The 15,634-nt window shown below is 35.2% G+C and overlaps 1 protein-coding gene and 1 long non-coding RNA gene across 3 annotated transcripts; both read right to left on the reverse strand.

The window, feature by feature from the left end:
* Positions 1–521: 521 nt before the first annotated feature.
* On the reverse strand, positions 522–1,730 carry LOC129578920 (uncharacterized). The gene is made up of 2 exons (XR_008689153.1): positions 1,574–1,730; positions 522–987 (listed from the first exon to the last, which is right to left on the reverse strand). It is a non-coding gene; the product is annotated as an uncharacterized LOC129578920 (long non-coding RNA).
* A 2,022-nt stretch (positions 1,731–3,752) lies between these two features.
* Positions 3,753–14,659, reverse strand: LOC129578921 (G protein alpha i subunit). 2 transcript variants are annotated; one of them, XM_055468213.1, is made up of 7 exons: positions 14,467–14,659; positions 13,585–14,354; positions 7,038–7,222; positions 6,746–6,867; positions 6,496–6,660; positions 5,830–6,113; positions 3,753–5,733 (listed from the first exon to the last, which is right to left on the reverse strand). In XM_055468213.1, the coding sequence occupies exons 2-7, from the start codon at positions 13,703–13,705 to the stop codon at positions 5,543–5,545; spliced, it is 1,068 nt and encodes a 355-aa protein (XP_055324188.1). In that variant the 5' UTR covers positions 13,706–14,354; positions 14,467–14,659; the 3' UTR covers positions 3,753–5,542. The 2 variants fall into 2 exon arrangements, with proteins under 2 accessions (XP_055324188.1, XP_055324189.1); XM_055468214.1 differs by having other exon boundaries at positions 14,421–14,649.
* Between the last annotated feature and the right edge of the window lie 975 nt (positions 14,660–15,634).

A 15,634-nucleotide genomic window follows, 5' to 3' on the forward strand; every position in this document is an offset into this window, starting at 1 on the left:
TACACACAACCAGCATTGAGTTAATTAAACATTTATTTTGGTGCATTCAAAATGCAGAAAAAAAGTTGAAAAATGAGTTTTTCTCTTTGATTACTACAATATTTGGCGCCCGTACCAGTGGCGTCATCTATCGCATTGCTTTAAAGTCCTCAACTTTGTTGGTTACAGTTCTCTATGCATTTGCAATTTTAAATGAATAATTTTTGAAACGAAAATTGTTTTCTTCTTCGTTTTGAATTGCTTTTATTTTCAAAAATTGAAGAAAAAAAATTCCATACCAAAAATAGATGATAAATACATAGGTGCATGCGCTCTCCGGCTATAGCATATTTAAATCAATGTATTTATTTTTCAGCTTTGACACTACTGAAACGTCAACTTTGGCTAAGCTTTTCGGTCATCGGGTGAACAAACGTTTGTTTCTTTTGGAAAAGTGAAAGGAAAATTGCTGAAAATAATAAATATTTTTCCAATTTAAATTGCTTTTCATAAAATAATGAGGAAATAAAACACATTTTGGATATGATTCGATGCAAACATCATTTTATTTGGTGTCAACACGCAAATGCAACTGATTTAAACCGTGCAAATGCTCGAAAACCTGTCAAAACATATGTTGCATACCAAGCGCACTTTTATCATCGGTCAGCACAGCTCAGATGGTAGAGCGTTGGCAATCATTACCATCAATGTAAAGAAAACGGCGGCGGGTTAGCCGTTGAGCTCAAAGTGACCTTAAGTCTGACCGGGACTCAGTGCCAACCAGATGTTGATTGAATGACCTTGGACCCGTGATTCAATCAGCATCTGCTGGGGGGAAAGGGTAACCCCCAACCATCAAAATGCATAGTGCCTTATAGTACCTTATATGCATTTGCGCCCTTTTTTGCTCTGTTCTGATGTATTTTTTCAACCAAAGTTCGAATCCGTATGGGACCAAATTTTTTTTCCCAATTTTTATTCCCTTGCTATTGATTTTGGAACATTCTGTATGGAAAAAAAATATTAAATTTTTTTTTAAAATTTTTTATTGATATTTTCTGCAGAATCAAAGACGAGAATCAAATTTTTGCGTCTTTTATAGAAAGGTTTTCAAACAAATGAATGAAAAGTAGAAAATTGAAAAAATTTCGCAGCCCTGAAAATTTTCTTACGTATCATATACACATTCTGTTCACATATGTAGCGAAAACGCGCACATACGCTTGCGTATACGTTTCCCCTTTGCTCATTTCATATATGCACATATATACACACACATACACTCTACACACTCAAAACTCGGAATGACGCCACATTAGTGAACGTAAAAAATTGTAGAAAAATCACTAAATCAATCATATTTCGAATGGAAATTTGAAAATTCAAGACAAAATAAATGAAATATGGAAATGCATAGGCAATCAGGCCAAATTTTTTGCCGAAATCCTTTTTTTTTGAAACGAGGAAGAACGATAGACGCTTATATATGGTTTATATTCAATTTTCGCCTAAATTCTCATTCCATACATTCTTGGGTTTTAAAAACACACACACTTTATTCAAAACTGGAACTAGCTTGACTTTAACTTACGTTTGAGTTGAGAAAAATATGTATAAATTTTCTGGAACAACTATAACTTTGGAGAAATAAAATCGATTTGAGCAAAAGAGCCATCGCTGCTGAACTATGAATGTTGTATTAGCGTCGGAAGCGAAACGATGACTGAGTTTACCACATGCTCATTGCTCGTTCGATGAGTGAATTGAACATTCAATGTATGTATGAGGGGAAATGAAGCAGCTGCTTTTGAAATGTATATGCATCACACACATGTCTTGTGTTCACTCCCGAACATGCGACAGCTGCATCGTTTATTATCCGCCTCTCCGAAGTTAGAATGAGTCTTCAGTTGAATAAATGTTTAGATTTCTTTTGGTAAATTTGGAAAAATTCAAATATATTTTGGAATTTCTCGTCTCTTCTTGCAACGGCAAGCTATGAATCGGTATGAATTTGGATGAAAACACAGGAACTTTCGTACATTGTGGTGCCAAAAATGCCGGTTGTGGCCGTTGTGTTCTCTTTTTAATAAAAATTTAAAAAGAAACACAATTGCTTATGTCCAAATGTTTGATTCAAATGAATAATTCTTCACTTGTTTTCGGCGGAAATGAGGGCCGAATTAGAATTTGGAGTATCGATGCTACGCAACAAAACATCTCATAATCTGAAAGAGCATATCTCGCCATTTGCATCTTTACAATTCAATTGTTCTGATCGTGAGATTGTGTCAATATCCAGCGACCCATCATTCAGCGTCCTAACGTGCATCATTTCGGAGATAACGTTAGTATTTCAATGAATTTAGTTGAATATCGAGAGCTCGTGCCTTAGATATCCATGTTCTTTTTCAAATAGAATTCAAGAGTATGATAAGCACGTCCTCTCTGCAAATTCCCTCTAGTTAAAAAATATGTCCAACAAAGAAAAATAATCATGAAAATTATACAGCAATCCGGCATTGATTTAATTAAACATTTATTTTGTTGCATTCAAAATACATACATGCATTTCCTAAAAAAAAAATCTTCAAAGAAAACATTTCGAAAAAATTGTGTTACAATTTTACCGCGCTGTTGCTCAAAATAACCTAATGAAACGCATTCATTGAGTTCTAATTTGTTTTCTTCTCAATAATTTTGTTTTTGTTGTGTAAATTTTTATTTGCTTGTTTGGTTTTCTTATTATTCTCTTCACATAAATTCAACATTAAAAAAATATATAAAAATGTTTTTTTAAAGTTCAATTTAAAGCCTTGTAAATAACTCAGGACATGTGGGATTTTGTTTTGTGAATGTTGGTTGCGTAGTAAAAAGGTGGAAAATTCGAGTTGAGTGATTTTTTTTTCTCAATGCATTTAAAGTAAAAGAAGAAATGTATTTGAAAAAGAAACGAAATTGTGTTTTAAAAAAATATACCTCATGGCCTGCCAAATTTAGCTGCATTAAATTTAGGGTCCAAATTTTTATTTCCAAAACTGACAAGAAAAATTGTTCTTTCATTTGTTATGGCAGAAATCATGACTTTTGGATAAATTTTGTTTTGTCTTTTTTTCTTTCTTTGTTAAGTTATGTTATTTTTTCATTAAATTACGAAGACTCATGTGTTACGAGGTTTAATTCACTTGGAATGATTACTGAATCGAGTTTACTTTTCTTTATTGGCCAAATATTGAAATTAAATGGAAAAAAAACAAATTTTGGTTAGGCGTTTTTTTTTCGATGAAGAGCTCAATCTCTTGATTTGTTGTGCTCAAAATGAACGAATCTGAATCTCAGGTGAATGATTGAAGACAACGTACAAAAATATACACGAAGAAAATTGAGATGAATTTTGTGCAAAAAAAAACTTTTGTTCTAAATGCTTGTTTTTCGTTACATTTTGTATAAAGGAGGGCGGGTTTTGATAAATACGGAAGTTATCACCTTGCTATACAATTAAAAAATACATTTAATATTATAAACAATGGGAAGGAGTCACAATTGACACTACTGTTTATTGTATAGGGGGTTTGTGTGTTCCGTTTCACTAAACTGTATCATTAATCGCTGTTGTTGTCTTGCTTTTTTTTGTTCTGGAATTTGGCGATTTGCTGTTGTTGGTCAGTAGATTGTAAATTTTCTTCTTCTTTTTAGCTCATTTGTTCCTTTCATTTAAAAGTCATTGTTCATATTGCTTATGGTCTAATACATTTAGCTAAACATTTACATTTAATTTTTGTTCCATTTTATTATTCCATTTAAAAATACCGCGTCTCTCTAAACATCGTGCATTTGTTATCGCAATTTGAAACACTTATCCGTGTTTAATCTTGGTCTTGATCTAAATGTGTGCATGCCATCCCGCTTCAACATCTTCTCCTTCCACTTCGCTGCTTCGTATAAATTAATTTTATTAATTATTCGTTTGCTTCTACTTTACATTTTAAAATGACATTTTTATTTAATTTTTTTTTTGTGTTGTGTTTTCTCTTGCTTAAAATAGATTGAATTCTTCGTTCATAACACACTTGAATGTCTTTCGCTACTTTTGGTTTTCCCTATTTTTTTTTCTCTTCTTCTTCTTCATCATCATCATGCTCATCTTTTTTTTTCTCGTTTTGTAATAAAAAAACACATTTCGATTGAAACTGGAGTAAAAACATTTGATTGTTTTTGATTTTCACGTGTTCGCTACGGTATAATGTATTTAAATAACATCGATTTCGTTAAAAAACAACTATGTAACTGGAATTATTGTGTATATCATATAATAAGAATCCATCTATTATTCTCGAAAATAGTGTCTCTTCTGTTTCTTCTTCGTTTTGATCTTTACAGATATCGTTTTGCTTTTGCTTTTTTTACATATAAATTTGTGCGCGTAAAATCTCTCTTCACATTGTTTTTCCATTTTGATTCTCTGTATTTATCAATTGAAAGATTAGGTGGTTGTTTAACAAAAATCAATGCAGGAAAAATACAAAATTGAGAGAAGAATGTGTAAACTCGAGAAAATAAGTCTGTGTTTGAGTAATTAAGAAAGCAGAATCGGCTTTTTGTCTTAAAACAAATGATACTTTGATCCATGGCATATGCAGCTAATCTCAAAATGATTGAGTTTGAGCAACAACAAAAAATCAGTATATTCATTACAAATTGAAATCTCATGATGAATGGTGTACGGATCGACGAGAGAGAAAAAAAATACCTTCTTAGCAAAAAAAAAATCAAGTATCAAGTAATAAATACGAAAACCTGATTTCTAGCTAATTTGTCTTGTGCGTGAAAATAAATTAGTAAACTTTACTACGAACGAAAAAAAAATTGTTGTAAAGAATTGTTTCGTGACGATAAACGAAAATTAAAAAAAAAAATATACATATATTTAGGTCTTATGAATTGTCGTCATATCGTTAATACAATAGGTTGCATTAATACCAAAATAAAAAGAAGAGTAAAAAAGAGATGAGAAAAATCGTTGTGCCGAAAAATTAGATCAAATTTAATTGCGACAGATCATTTGTTTGCGATTTTCGATTGCGTTCGGTTAACATGTGATATAATTAACTAGTTAGAGCGAGACTAGGCGCCGGGCATTGAGCTCTAGTGAATGTAATTGAATGTTCGAATAAATTTTGACTGGCAATGATTAGCAAACTGTCGCTTTGTTGTTTGTTGTCCAGAATAAAAAGGAAAAAAAAACACAGAAAATCTTAAACAAAGAAAAAAATGTCGATGATTCGATCGTTCGATATGGTTGTTGTTCTTGTTATTGTTCATGAAATTTTCTTTGTGTTGTTTGATGCATTTTCGCCTTCTGTCTGTCTGTCAATATGTATATATTAATTGAAACGGGAACCCTGTTCTATCGATATCTCTATTACCTCAAGATAATTGTAGTTACGATTTCTTTTAAGCTATGTTCTTCTCTTTAATTGGATGAACTTTTTTTCTCTCTTAAGATCGGAAAAGATTTTGATGTTCTTTATGATAAGCGCACACTGTGTTGGTCTCCATTTTAAAATAGACCACAATCTTTTAAATTGTTTTTTATGATGACATCGGTGACCGCATCAAATACAAATTGAATGTTATTGGTATCGGTTGCACATGTCAAATGTGTATAAATTTCTTTTTGATCTTTTCGCTTATTGAGATTTTCGAATTTCATTCTTATGTAACTAGACGCTTCTTCATATGTATTTGAACCTGAAACGGAAATAAACGAACAATCAAATGTTAATTATTACTGCGTGAATTTGGTCGAAAAAATGAGCGGCAAATCAATGCCAATCGTATACGTACCGGTATATTCCGGGAAGCATATGGTCAATGGTGAACGCGATATTTTCTCTTCGAATAAATCTTTTTTGTTCAAAAACAAAATGATTGACGTTTCAACGAACCATTTTGAATTGCATATCGAATCGAATAATTTCATTGATTCAATCATGCGATTCATTTCTTCGTCTTCGGCCAACACCAAATCATAACCGGATAAAGCCACACAAAAGATGATCGCTGTCACACCTTCGAAACAATGGATCCACTTTTTTCGTTCGGAACGTTGGCCGCCCACATCGAACATTCTAATAATTGCAAGAGAAATAGAAAAGGTTAGCGGCAATAGGTCGACGAGAGAGTTAGAGAGTTAGAGAGAGAGAGAGAGAGAGAGAGAGAACAACACACGCACAACCAAAGGAGAAAAATGTCATTTTGCTAAAAATTAGAAAGATGTAACATGGTAGTGGGCTTTTATAATTGTCATTTTGTATTCCCTGTGATAATTTTTTCTATTTCGCCCAGATGCGTAATTAGTGTCAGTGTGAATTATCGGGGTTGCTTTATTATTAGTCATTGGGGCGCACATTATGTCAAGAAAACATGAATATTCCATAAGTATATTCGTCCCCCAAATTGACTAAATCATGTGGGTTTATGTGTTTGCGTTTGTATGTGTGTGTCTCTTACTTGAAATGTAGGCCTTTGAAGCTGAAATGCGTTTCGACGATGCCAGTTGTCTTGACTCGTGTTCTTAGGACATCTTGCTGCGTTGGAATGTAGTTTGGATGTGATATTCTATCTAGTGAGTTTAAGTAATATGCAGCTGAATCATTCAATTGGTATTCGCGTGATCTGATTTGAGAGAGAACAAGCGGGGAAAAAAGCAAACAAAAATAATGAATATCACATTGATCGGACAATTTATTGTAATTTTTACCTTGCAAAGCATTTCTGTACTCCAGGATCTGCCCACAGAATCTTCATCAGTGAAACTAGCTCATGTGTTAAGACACCTTCCTCAGCTGCTGACGCATATGTGAAAAATTGCCGTGCAATTTCCTATGTTGATGAGAAAAAAAAACCGTAATTTGGTCCAATTTTTTTGTGTGTGGTTAGTTGAATATTAGTATGCCTTGTCATTGTTCGTGTTTGAGAATTGCGATTTGCGAATTGTGTATTTGTCACGTCATAGCATAAATGAATTGAATGTATGCGTGTGCTTTTCTTACCGTTTTGTTGATGTCAGCAAAATCGATCCGTAGTTGTCCCATGGCGCGTATTATTGCCATTAAACTTTGTATTGTGTTGCTGTAGACAACTGGTCGATATTGTTCGCATTCTTCTTGTGAATAGCCGGTTTCATGGATGATTTTCATCTGTTTTACAATGGTCGATTTTCCTGATTCACCCGCACCTACATTCGCAAAAAATGAAACGAAATCGACGCTTCGACATTAATAAACAGCACAATATTCTTAATTGCATCAAATTAGATACAAAACACGTTTTGCAGTGTGCGCTAATTTACACATTTGATTTATCTATGAATAAAGTTAAGTCATTGGGATAGGGTGAGAGAGAGAGAGAGACATGCTGCATGATGAACTCATTCCGAGAGGCATAAAAATTCGATTGAATTAAACAATGAAACCTATTGACCCATCATCATCATCATCATCATCATCATCATCAGTTCAGTTCAGTCTGTGTATTTTGTTAGCCCGACGAAAAATCAATTTGTATTTTGCCTTTTGATGTCTCTACACAAATAATTTCAATCAATTCATTTCGTCTGCAATGGACGTTGAAAGAAGCAGAGAAAGAGACCACGAGTGGAAGAAGTAAAGAAGCAAAGCGAAACGAAAATGTAGAGCAAATTCAAAACGAAGCGTGGTGAATGAATATCATTAAAAAAAATTGATCTGAAAACCAATTAATTTGATGGAAATGTTTGCGTTGCTTACAGTCTGATGGGCTCTTTTCAGCTTTGGTACGTTGACATTTTTTTAATTACCAAGGATTGTCGAATTCATAAGATGAATAAGGGCAAAGAGCAACAGAAAAAAACAGAACGGGCCAACATTTTATTTTTCGCTTGACTCGCTAATTAAACGATGAAATCATGATTCAATTCATTTATTTTTCGATTATCCAAAATAAATGCCACTGCGGAATGGGAGACGAGAGTAGAAAAAAAATGAAACGATTTCACATTACAACACGCGAGCAACTTGATTGTAAAGCAATTCAATATCAAAATGAGTAATTTTGCCGCAGGTAGGTGAAACCCATCGTTTAAAATGGATGAAACCACATCATGACATATTCCATCTATTTTTCTAATATGCGTTTGATTACGTCTCGAACATACACGAACTTAACTAAAGTTATAAAATGCCACTGAAATTGTGCGGTCGACGCACACGATGTGTGCTAGAGAGATAGAGAAAGAGATCGACAGCATCGTCATGAAAAATAAATCTGCTGTAAACGGTTCTGTGAAATTGCAATTCAATACTGACAAATTAAATTCGTTCAGTTGCTTGTTCCATCATTTTTCAATCGTCAATCTATCATTTTTACAAGCGCAATTTCATTCGTTCCTTAATGTTGCTGCACGGCAATATTTTCAATTAATCAGCATCAATAATAGCAAAATCTCAACACACGAAATTAACGGCAGAACGGAAAAAAACAAACGATCCGAGTACTCAATTCGGTAAGAACTTTGCACGGTATGTGCAAATGGAAGCGTTCATGTGTGTGTGTTTGCGAATAAAACACCATGAAAGCGCTCTTTCGAACATAAATAAATGTTTATGGGATTAGCAAGAACTGTGCCGCGCTCAAAAAGTAGCGCCGAAAGCAATGAGCGTTACTTTATTTCGGTGTTTTGCCTTTTATACACAACACCGGGTCACAGTCACATATTCATACATAAATAATATGTGTTCATATTTCGCATAATATTTCGGTGGCCAATGTTTTGCAAATGAACCGAAATGCTCGTTTAGTGGACGAGCTTGAATGGATCGTATACTTTTTGTTCCATTCGAAACCATTCTCACATTCAAAATTCATCAGTTCAAGCACAATACTGCTGTGTGTTTCGGCATTTTTCTTCGTTCTCCCTCTCTCTCTCTCTCTCTCTCTCTCTCTCTCTGTCGTATAACCAGAAAAGTAACACAAAAGCTAATGAACTACTACTGACGAGAAAAAAAAGAAAGAAAATTCTTCATGATGATTCTATGTTGAATTCGAGACTTCTTTTTTTGTTCTCGTTGAAATCTCGCTCGAAATGGACGCTATTCAAACGAATTGATAAAATAAAAACGCATTCGAGAAAGACATAGAAATAATATCAAAGAGAAAAATCTGTTCAAATGATAGAGCATAGTGAAATTGTTTGCGCTCAGTCTGCCAAACATTATCATCCGAATGAATAGTCGTTGTATCTCTTTCTCTTTCTCTATCTCCCTCTCTCTCTCTCTCTGTGTTTTTGTCGTTCGCTTTTTCGGTGCGTTATCGGGTGTTGCATTTGTTGATCAAAACGGTCATATGGTTTGAAATGGTGTTTGCTTAGAATGAATCTAATATCCGATACGATGTTATGCGCTCAATTTTTGTTATTGTATCTCTCCAGGTCCATTAGACTGGTTCGTGATAACAATGTTTACACATAAACCGTATGCTTTTAGAGACAAAATTAAGTGAAACGATCGAATAAAATAAAGAGCAAGAGCAACAAATTCGAGCATGATTCATTTATTGACACTTTTTGTGCTCTGTTCCGATACAAAACCGAATTTAGCGATAAGATTCGAAATCTCGAGAGAGTGAGAGCGAGCGGATGGGAAAAAAACGGAAAATCATCATTTTTTGTCAACATGCTAATGGTTGAAACTGGTTGACTCGTTCATATACTGAGGCACCATCATCAATATAATGGATGACAATTGGCGATAAAACAGACAATGTGAGCGGCACATTTTGCCACATTATTTATTAGATTGTCAGTTCGCAATCGGTGCGCATCATCTCATGAAATGGTTTGACGAATCAATTGACGGTCACAATTCAGCACAACGTGTTTCAATGCTTTGATTCGCACAAAATTGGCCTTTTTCCCATATAATAATGGGCGAAAAAGAAAGAGCGTGAGACAATGGCGTTGCCGGTTTTTTTTTTCTTTCGAACAAATTGATGACAATCTGAATAAGATGTGTTAAAAAACCATTTCAGATGATTTGCATGTGTGCCGCTCGATATAATAATCAATATCCCCTGGACATTTGCATAAATCGCATATGAATGTGAGAACACAAGATGCTGAGATGGGGATAGAGTGAGTGAGAAAAGCAGAGAACATCGAACACCAAACGAGTTGTTTTGATTATGATACGCGTAATTTGTTGCCCGATTAGGGCAGTGTCGCATTGAAACCAGTTTTTATGTCGTTTTTCATTAGTTTTTGAAGCAGTCACAAGCCACCTTGTAATTATAGATTTGGCTGTGCGCGTTTGACGCGTATGCGGTCGCATTGTCAAATGTTTGCTCTCCTTCTTTCGCGCATTGTGTTGTTGTTGTTGCTTCATTCCTTTGTACGGCACCGACCTCGCTCATCTCAAATCAAATCGTGAAAGGCATCACGCACAATGTGCTAAAATAAAACTAGGCAGAAAAATAGCAACAACAGCAGCAATATATCATCTCGTCAGATAGAAAGCATACACAGGAAGTTTTTTTTTCGAGTGCAAACAAATGTTGTTCCAAGAAAATTATGAGTTTCAGTTCGATATATATACCGACAAAAGACACATCAAAACACATGTAAACTCGCTTTCCTTTTACATCTTCTCATCTTTATCATTATTGTCTATCGGTGTGCTTGTGTTGGTGTGCTGAATCTCTTCGGCTGTTGTGTTGTTTTCTCTCTCTCTCTCTCTCTCTCTCTCTCTCTCTCACTCGTTTCTATTTCTTTTTCAATTTTTCTCTATAATTTAATTAGCCGTCAATGTTGGTTGCGAACTTACATTGTTCTCTTCGCGATCGTCTCGCGAAGGTGTGGACTCTAAATACAAATCGCTCAAAAATGAACCGAACAAGAAGAATTATAGCCATATCGCTGTGAAACGACCAACGGTAGAATTCGAAAAAAATCACACAACAAAGAAGAAGAAGAAGAAAAAGGGTTATTCATACAATAAGCAACCGACCATTAACTTTTCTTCGAGCTAACAATTTTAGCTGGTCGATTTGAATGTCGTGTTGCCGATTTACATGAGTCAAGCCAGTTTTCGACACAGCCACACCAGAATGTGTGCTGAAAGTGAGAGAATCGAAATCGTGTGCGGTCATCGCTAAACAATAATGGACGCAGAGCGAATGAGACACACACAGGAACATTGGAACAGCACACATTCGCGTGTAATAGACTCGTAATCAGGTTTCTATTGCTACTTGAAATATCATTATTATGATTCATTCGTTAAACATATGAACAATAAACAATTCGTAATCATGACAGATTCTCTTTCCTTTTCGAATAGCTATCGATGAATTTCAGTTTTGCACACAATCGAATCTCGTGTACTCAACACAAAACTCACAAAAGAAAGACGTACGAAATGAAGAGTCAGCGAAGAGAAATAACAAAGGGGCACAAACAACAGCAGTGTGCACACTGTACTTAATCAAATAAATAAACATCGAGGAAACGAAACTTATGCATTAGACTTCAATAATTCCATGCCCATTGAAATTGCAGATCTGACTCTTTCAATCGGGTTAAATTGTGGAGAAAGATATGAAATTATATGTGAATGAATCAAGTAACGAACAAATGAAACGGGAACAAAAACAACACATTGTGGCTGTGCATTTTTCATTTCATTTGAACGAGCACTCACAAAGAAAGACGACTGACGAAGACGAAGACGGCGAAGAAGAAGAATAGTAGTTCGTAGCCATCAATCGTTGTAATGAGGCAAACATCGGCGCGCACATTGGAGACGAACAGTGAGCAAACAGCGCAAAGTAAAGAGAGAAGAAGAAGAAGAAAAAAACAATGCACGGCCGGTAAGACATTTATAGCGCGTATTACATTTTTTTTAACACCCGACATCAACAACATTCATTCAGTCTTATAACTACGACCAAACTGCCAACCAGCACCCAATCTCGAATAGACACACAACGGAGAGACAGAGACTGGAGAAGCCGAAGTGAAAAAAAAAGTAAAAAGCAACAACAACGGCAAGCACACCGACGATATGATAAAGTAGTTGAAGAAAATGCATAAAAGTTACTCATATTTAATTTATAACACGAAAAGTGAACTAATAACCAAATGCTATACAAAACGCATTCACTCACACATGCACACTCACATCGAAATCCCCTCATATGTGTAAAACACACACGCAACGCAAACGGCGTGTTCTCGACAATTTGGAATTTCTCAGTACACCGAAATATGAAATCTGTTTTATGTACACACTGAGAGGCGAAATACACATATTTGCATGTACGGGGTTTTCTTCTTCTTATTCTTCGGTTTCAGACGATGCGTGTTTGTTTTTGTAGTATGTGGCGGTATGTGTAATTGTGTATGTGTGTATCTGTGTGCGTATTCCGAGAGTTTTGAATGTTTGGTAAACGAATTCAACAAGCGCTGCATCGAAAAAGAGCATTTAATTTCTATCAAATTATGAACAGCAAATATCTATGTTAAATTCCATACATGAGTAGAAATGCATGTGATGATGATGATGATGATGCTTTTGTGTTGTTGTTCGCTTTTTTTTCCATAACTTTCGCTGCTCACACACAATTTAGGCGGAGGAAAATGTATGAATGCACATCGCAAGCAATTGACGTAGAAAGAGAAAGAGAATATGCATACAATGGATTACAATGCACAGAATAGAAGAATATACACACTTGAGCCGAACAATGCGATTTACCATGAAACGAATGAAACCAAAAAAAAAGAAGCAGCACACGACTCATGCAAATCATTTGATGACAAATTTACTAAGCATGAGAAAAAGAGACGCGTTGCGCTGCGATGATTTGCCTTTTTTCTACTTCTTTTCTGTCCGAATCCAGAATTGTGTATGATGCATGTATCTTTTGATGTACGGGGGATTCCATCATACACAAGCACATTTTGTGACGGAATTTTCATGCAGTGACTTTGACAACATACCGAATAAAAAAGAAGACGAAACGACACATGCTTTGACGTTTGTTCGGTGGAACGGATGAGTGTAAAGCAATTTATGTTTGGCATTTATCTTTTAACCTCAGACATTCCATAGGTCAATATTACCTCAATTCAAATGCTTTTGCCAGTAGCTTAAGCTTCAATTGCATCGAATGGATGTGAGAAGAAAAAATGAGAGACTATGTAGAAGAAGACATGAAGTGAGTGTAGTGAAATGGGCCCGAGGAAAATGAGATCAACGCTATTTACGTGCTTTGCTAAAGTTTTCTAGTTAAAAAGTCTGTCATTTCGAAGAAGTGAATAACACACACACGAAAAAAAATATAAACGGTGGAAATGACGTCGTTGCTTGATGTTGATGACGATGACGATGATGGTTGGCGGTGGTGATGATGTTGATGTAAAAATGATAGTACCAACACATCCCACTAGCAAAATAAATTATGTGTAGAGCATATTAACTGAATGGAAGAGTTCTTGAGCGCTTCTCTTGCTCTCTGTGAATATGTTATCACTTTGTGTATACAATTCTTATACAATGGACATACCCAAAAGCAATAGCTTCACTTCGGATGCTGCACGTTCGCCATCGAGACGCAATGCCCTGTCAATGTTTTTCGATCGTTCTATCGCCTCTTTATCTCTCGATGCACTCACTGCACAACCCATTTTGATGCGTTCTTGTTTTTACGTGATTTGTGATATATAATTTTTTTTTTGTTTTCGTTTTCTTCACTTTTTATTTATTCGTTTGTTGTGCGGATTTCTTTTTTATCTGCACGTCCCTTGTTATCGTATTCAATTTGCTTTTTTTTTCTTCTTCTCCTTTCTAGCGATTCTATTTCCTTTCCGCAGATATTGATTCCGTTTCGATTGTTTCGTTTTGTTTTCAATTTAGTTTGAAACACTCACGCACACTCATTAATTACAGCACATTGAAGCAACAATAAAACGCAACAAAATACGAACACGGCTCACTTTCCCGTCGTTGTCGTCGTTGTCGTTGTCGATTCCACTAATGCTTACAGCAAATCTTATACAAAAACCACAATTTTTTTTATGACACTTGTTGCACTACTAAATTTAGCAAATTCAATGGAAATCAAACACTTTTTTTGTGTGTTAATACTGTCCTGCCTCTTTATTCGATATGTTTCGCTCTGGTTTTTTCCTTCTGTGCGTGTGTATATATGGGCTGGTTAGTTCTGGACAGGGAAAACATTCGTTACAAATGTAGCCGAGTATTTTTTTTTCTGATTCATCGACACACAATCGGAATGACAATACATGGAATGTACGAATGCGCTCATGTATACGACTGAAAACGGAGAAATACGGTTAAACATGGAGAGCATACAACAACACCAATTTGAAGTTGTTTTACAGTAAAATCACACGTAACGATACAGCGCCCCACGCGCTCCACTCACATTCACCAAACAATTTATTCCGTTGACGGTGGATTTTTCACAATTTTTGCATTACAATTGGGTTGAAATTAAATTTTACACCAATTTTCGCGCACAATTTTATTTCCGGGAAAATTCGTTGGAATTTCAAATGGCACGACCACCAAAAATGACTTCACTGTAGCTATTCACATTGTTTACGATGAAGTTGTATGCAGAAGGTAATTCATATTTTTTTTATGCGTTCTTCGTTTAGGGTTGACCGATGCTAACGACCGAAATTCAACGAATCGACCTTTTTGATTGGAATCGAACATTTCGATTTATTTTAAGATTTAAAATCAAATTTTCAGTTTTACAACCAATGATTTTCGATATAATTTGGTTTTGTTTTCCATAAGTATGGCTGGATATGGGCACAGAATTGTTCAAAATAAACGAACTTTTGTCAATCGTTGGCATTTGGCAGTTTGATATTTGATTCGGTACAGATTTTTCTCAGCCTACTGACGCCATCTATTCGAAGATAGATGAGTTGGAGAAGGCGCTTTTTTGAAATGATTAAATAAACGAAGCTCATTTCCGAAGCAATTTTGTTGATCCTCTGTAAAATTTACTAGAACTTGTCTCTTCTCAGTATTCAAAAAGGAATGGCATGACATAATATCGTCACAAGCTACGAATGGTATGTGAATCTGTTTAGAATGTTTATGACCGCTGCTTTTTTCGTTCCAGGAAACGTGTGTGTGTGTGTGTTTGACACATTTTATGTGAACTTTGCATTGTTAAAACAAATTATTATCGAGTAATTTTACCTCGCATTCGCGGACCATTCATTCATGATCGCAATAAATTTTGCTTCACTTACGATTGTTTATAAGCGGCCGAAGCTTCTCTCGCTAATTACATCTTTCTTTCGTATTTTAATTTAACGACCGAAACTAAAATTACTTTGTTTTATAAACAAATCAAAAGGATGAAGCTCAAATTTATGAATTAAACAAACCCGTGTCTATTTCGGGATATCGCAAAAGTTTAAATTTAGGCGCGAGCGAGAGAGAAAAAACACCATGCGAACGAAACTATGATATTCCGACTTTTTTTCTGTGTCGGTTTGCGAATTTCAATCGTCAATTGAGAATGTGGTCTCGAACAGTACGGGATGGGCTTTCGTTGGCATTGATCGATT

Source organism: Sitodiplosis mosellana, unplaced genomic scaffold, assembly GCF_009176505.1.
Source record: "Sitodiplosis mosellana isolate CC-2019 unplaced genomic scaffold, AAFC_SMos_1.0 Smas_scaffold_6226, whole genome shotgun sequence".
Classification (NCBI taxonomy): domain Eukaryota; kingdom Metazoa; phylum Arthropoda; class Insecta; order Diptera; family Cecidomyiidae; genus Sitodiplosis; species Sitodiplosis mosellana.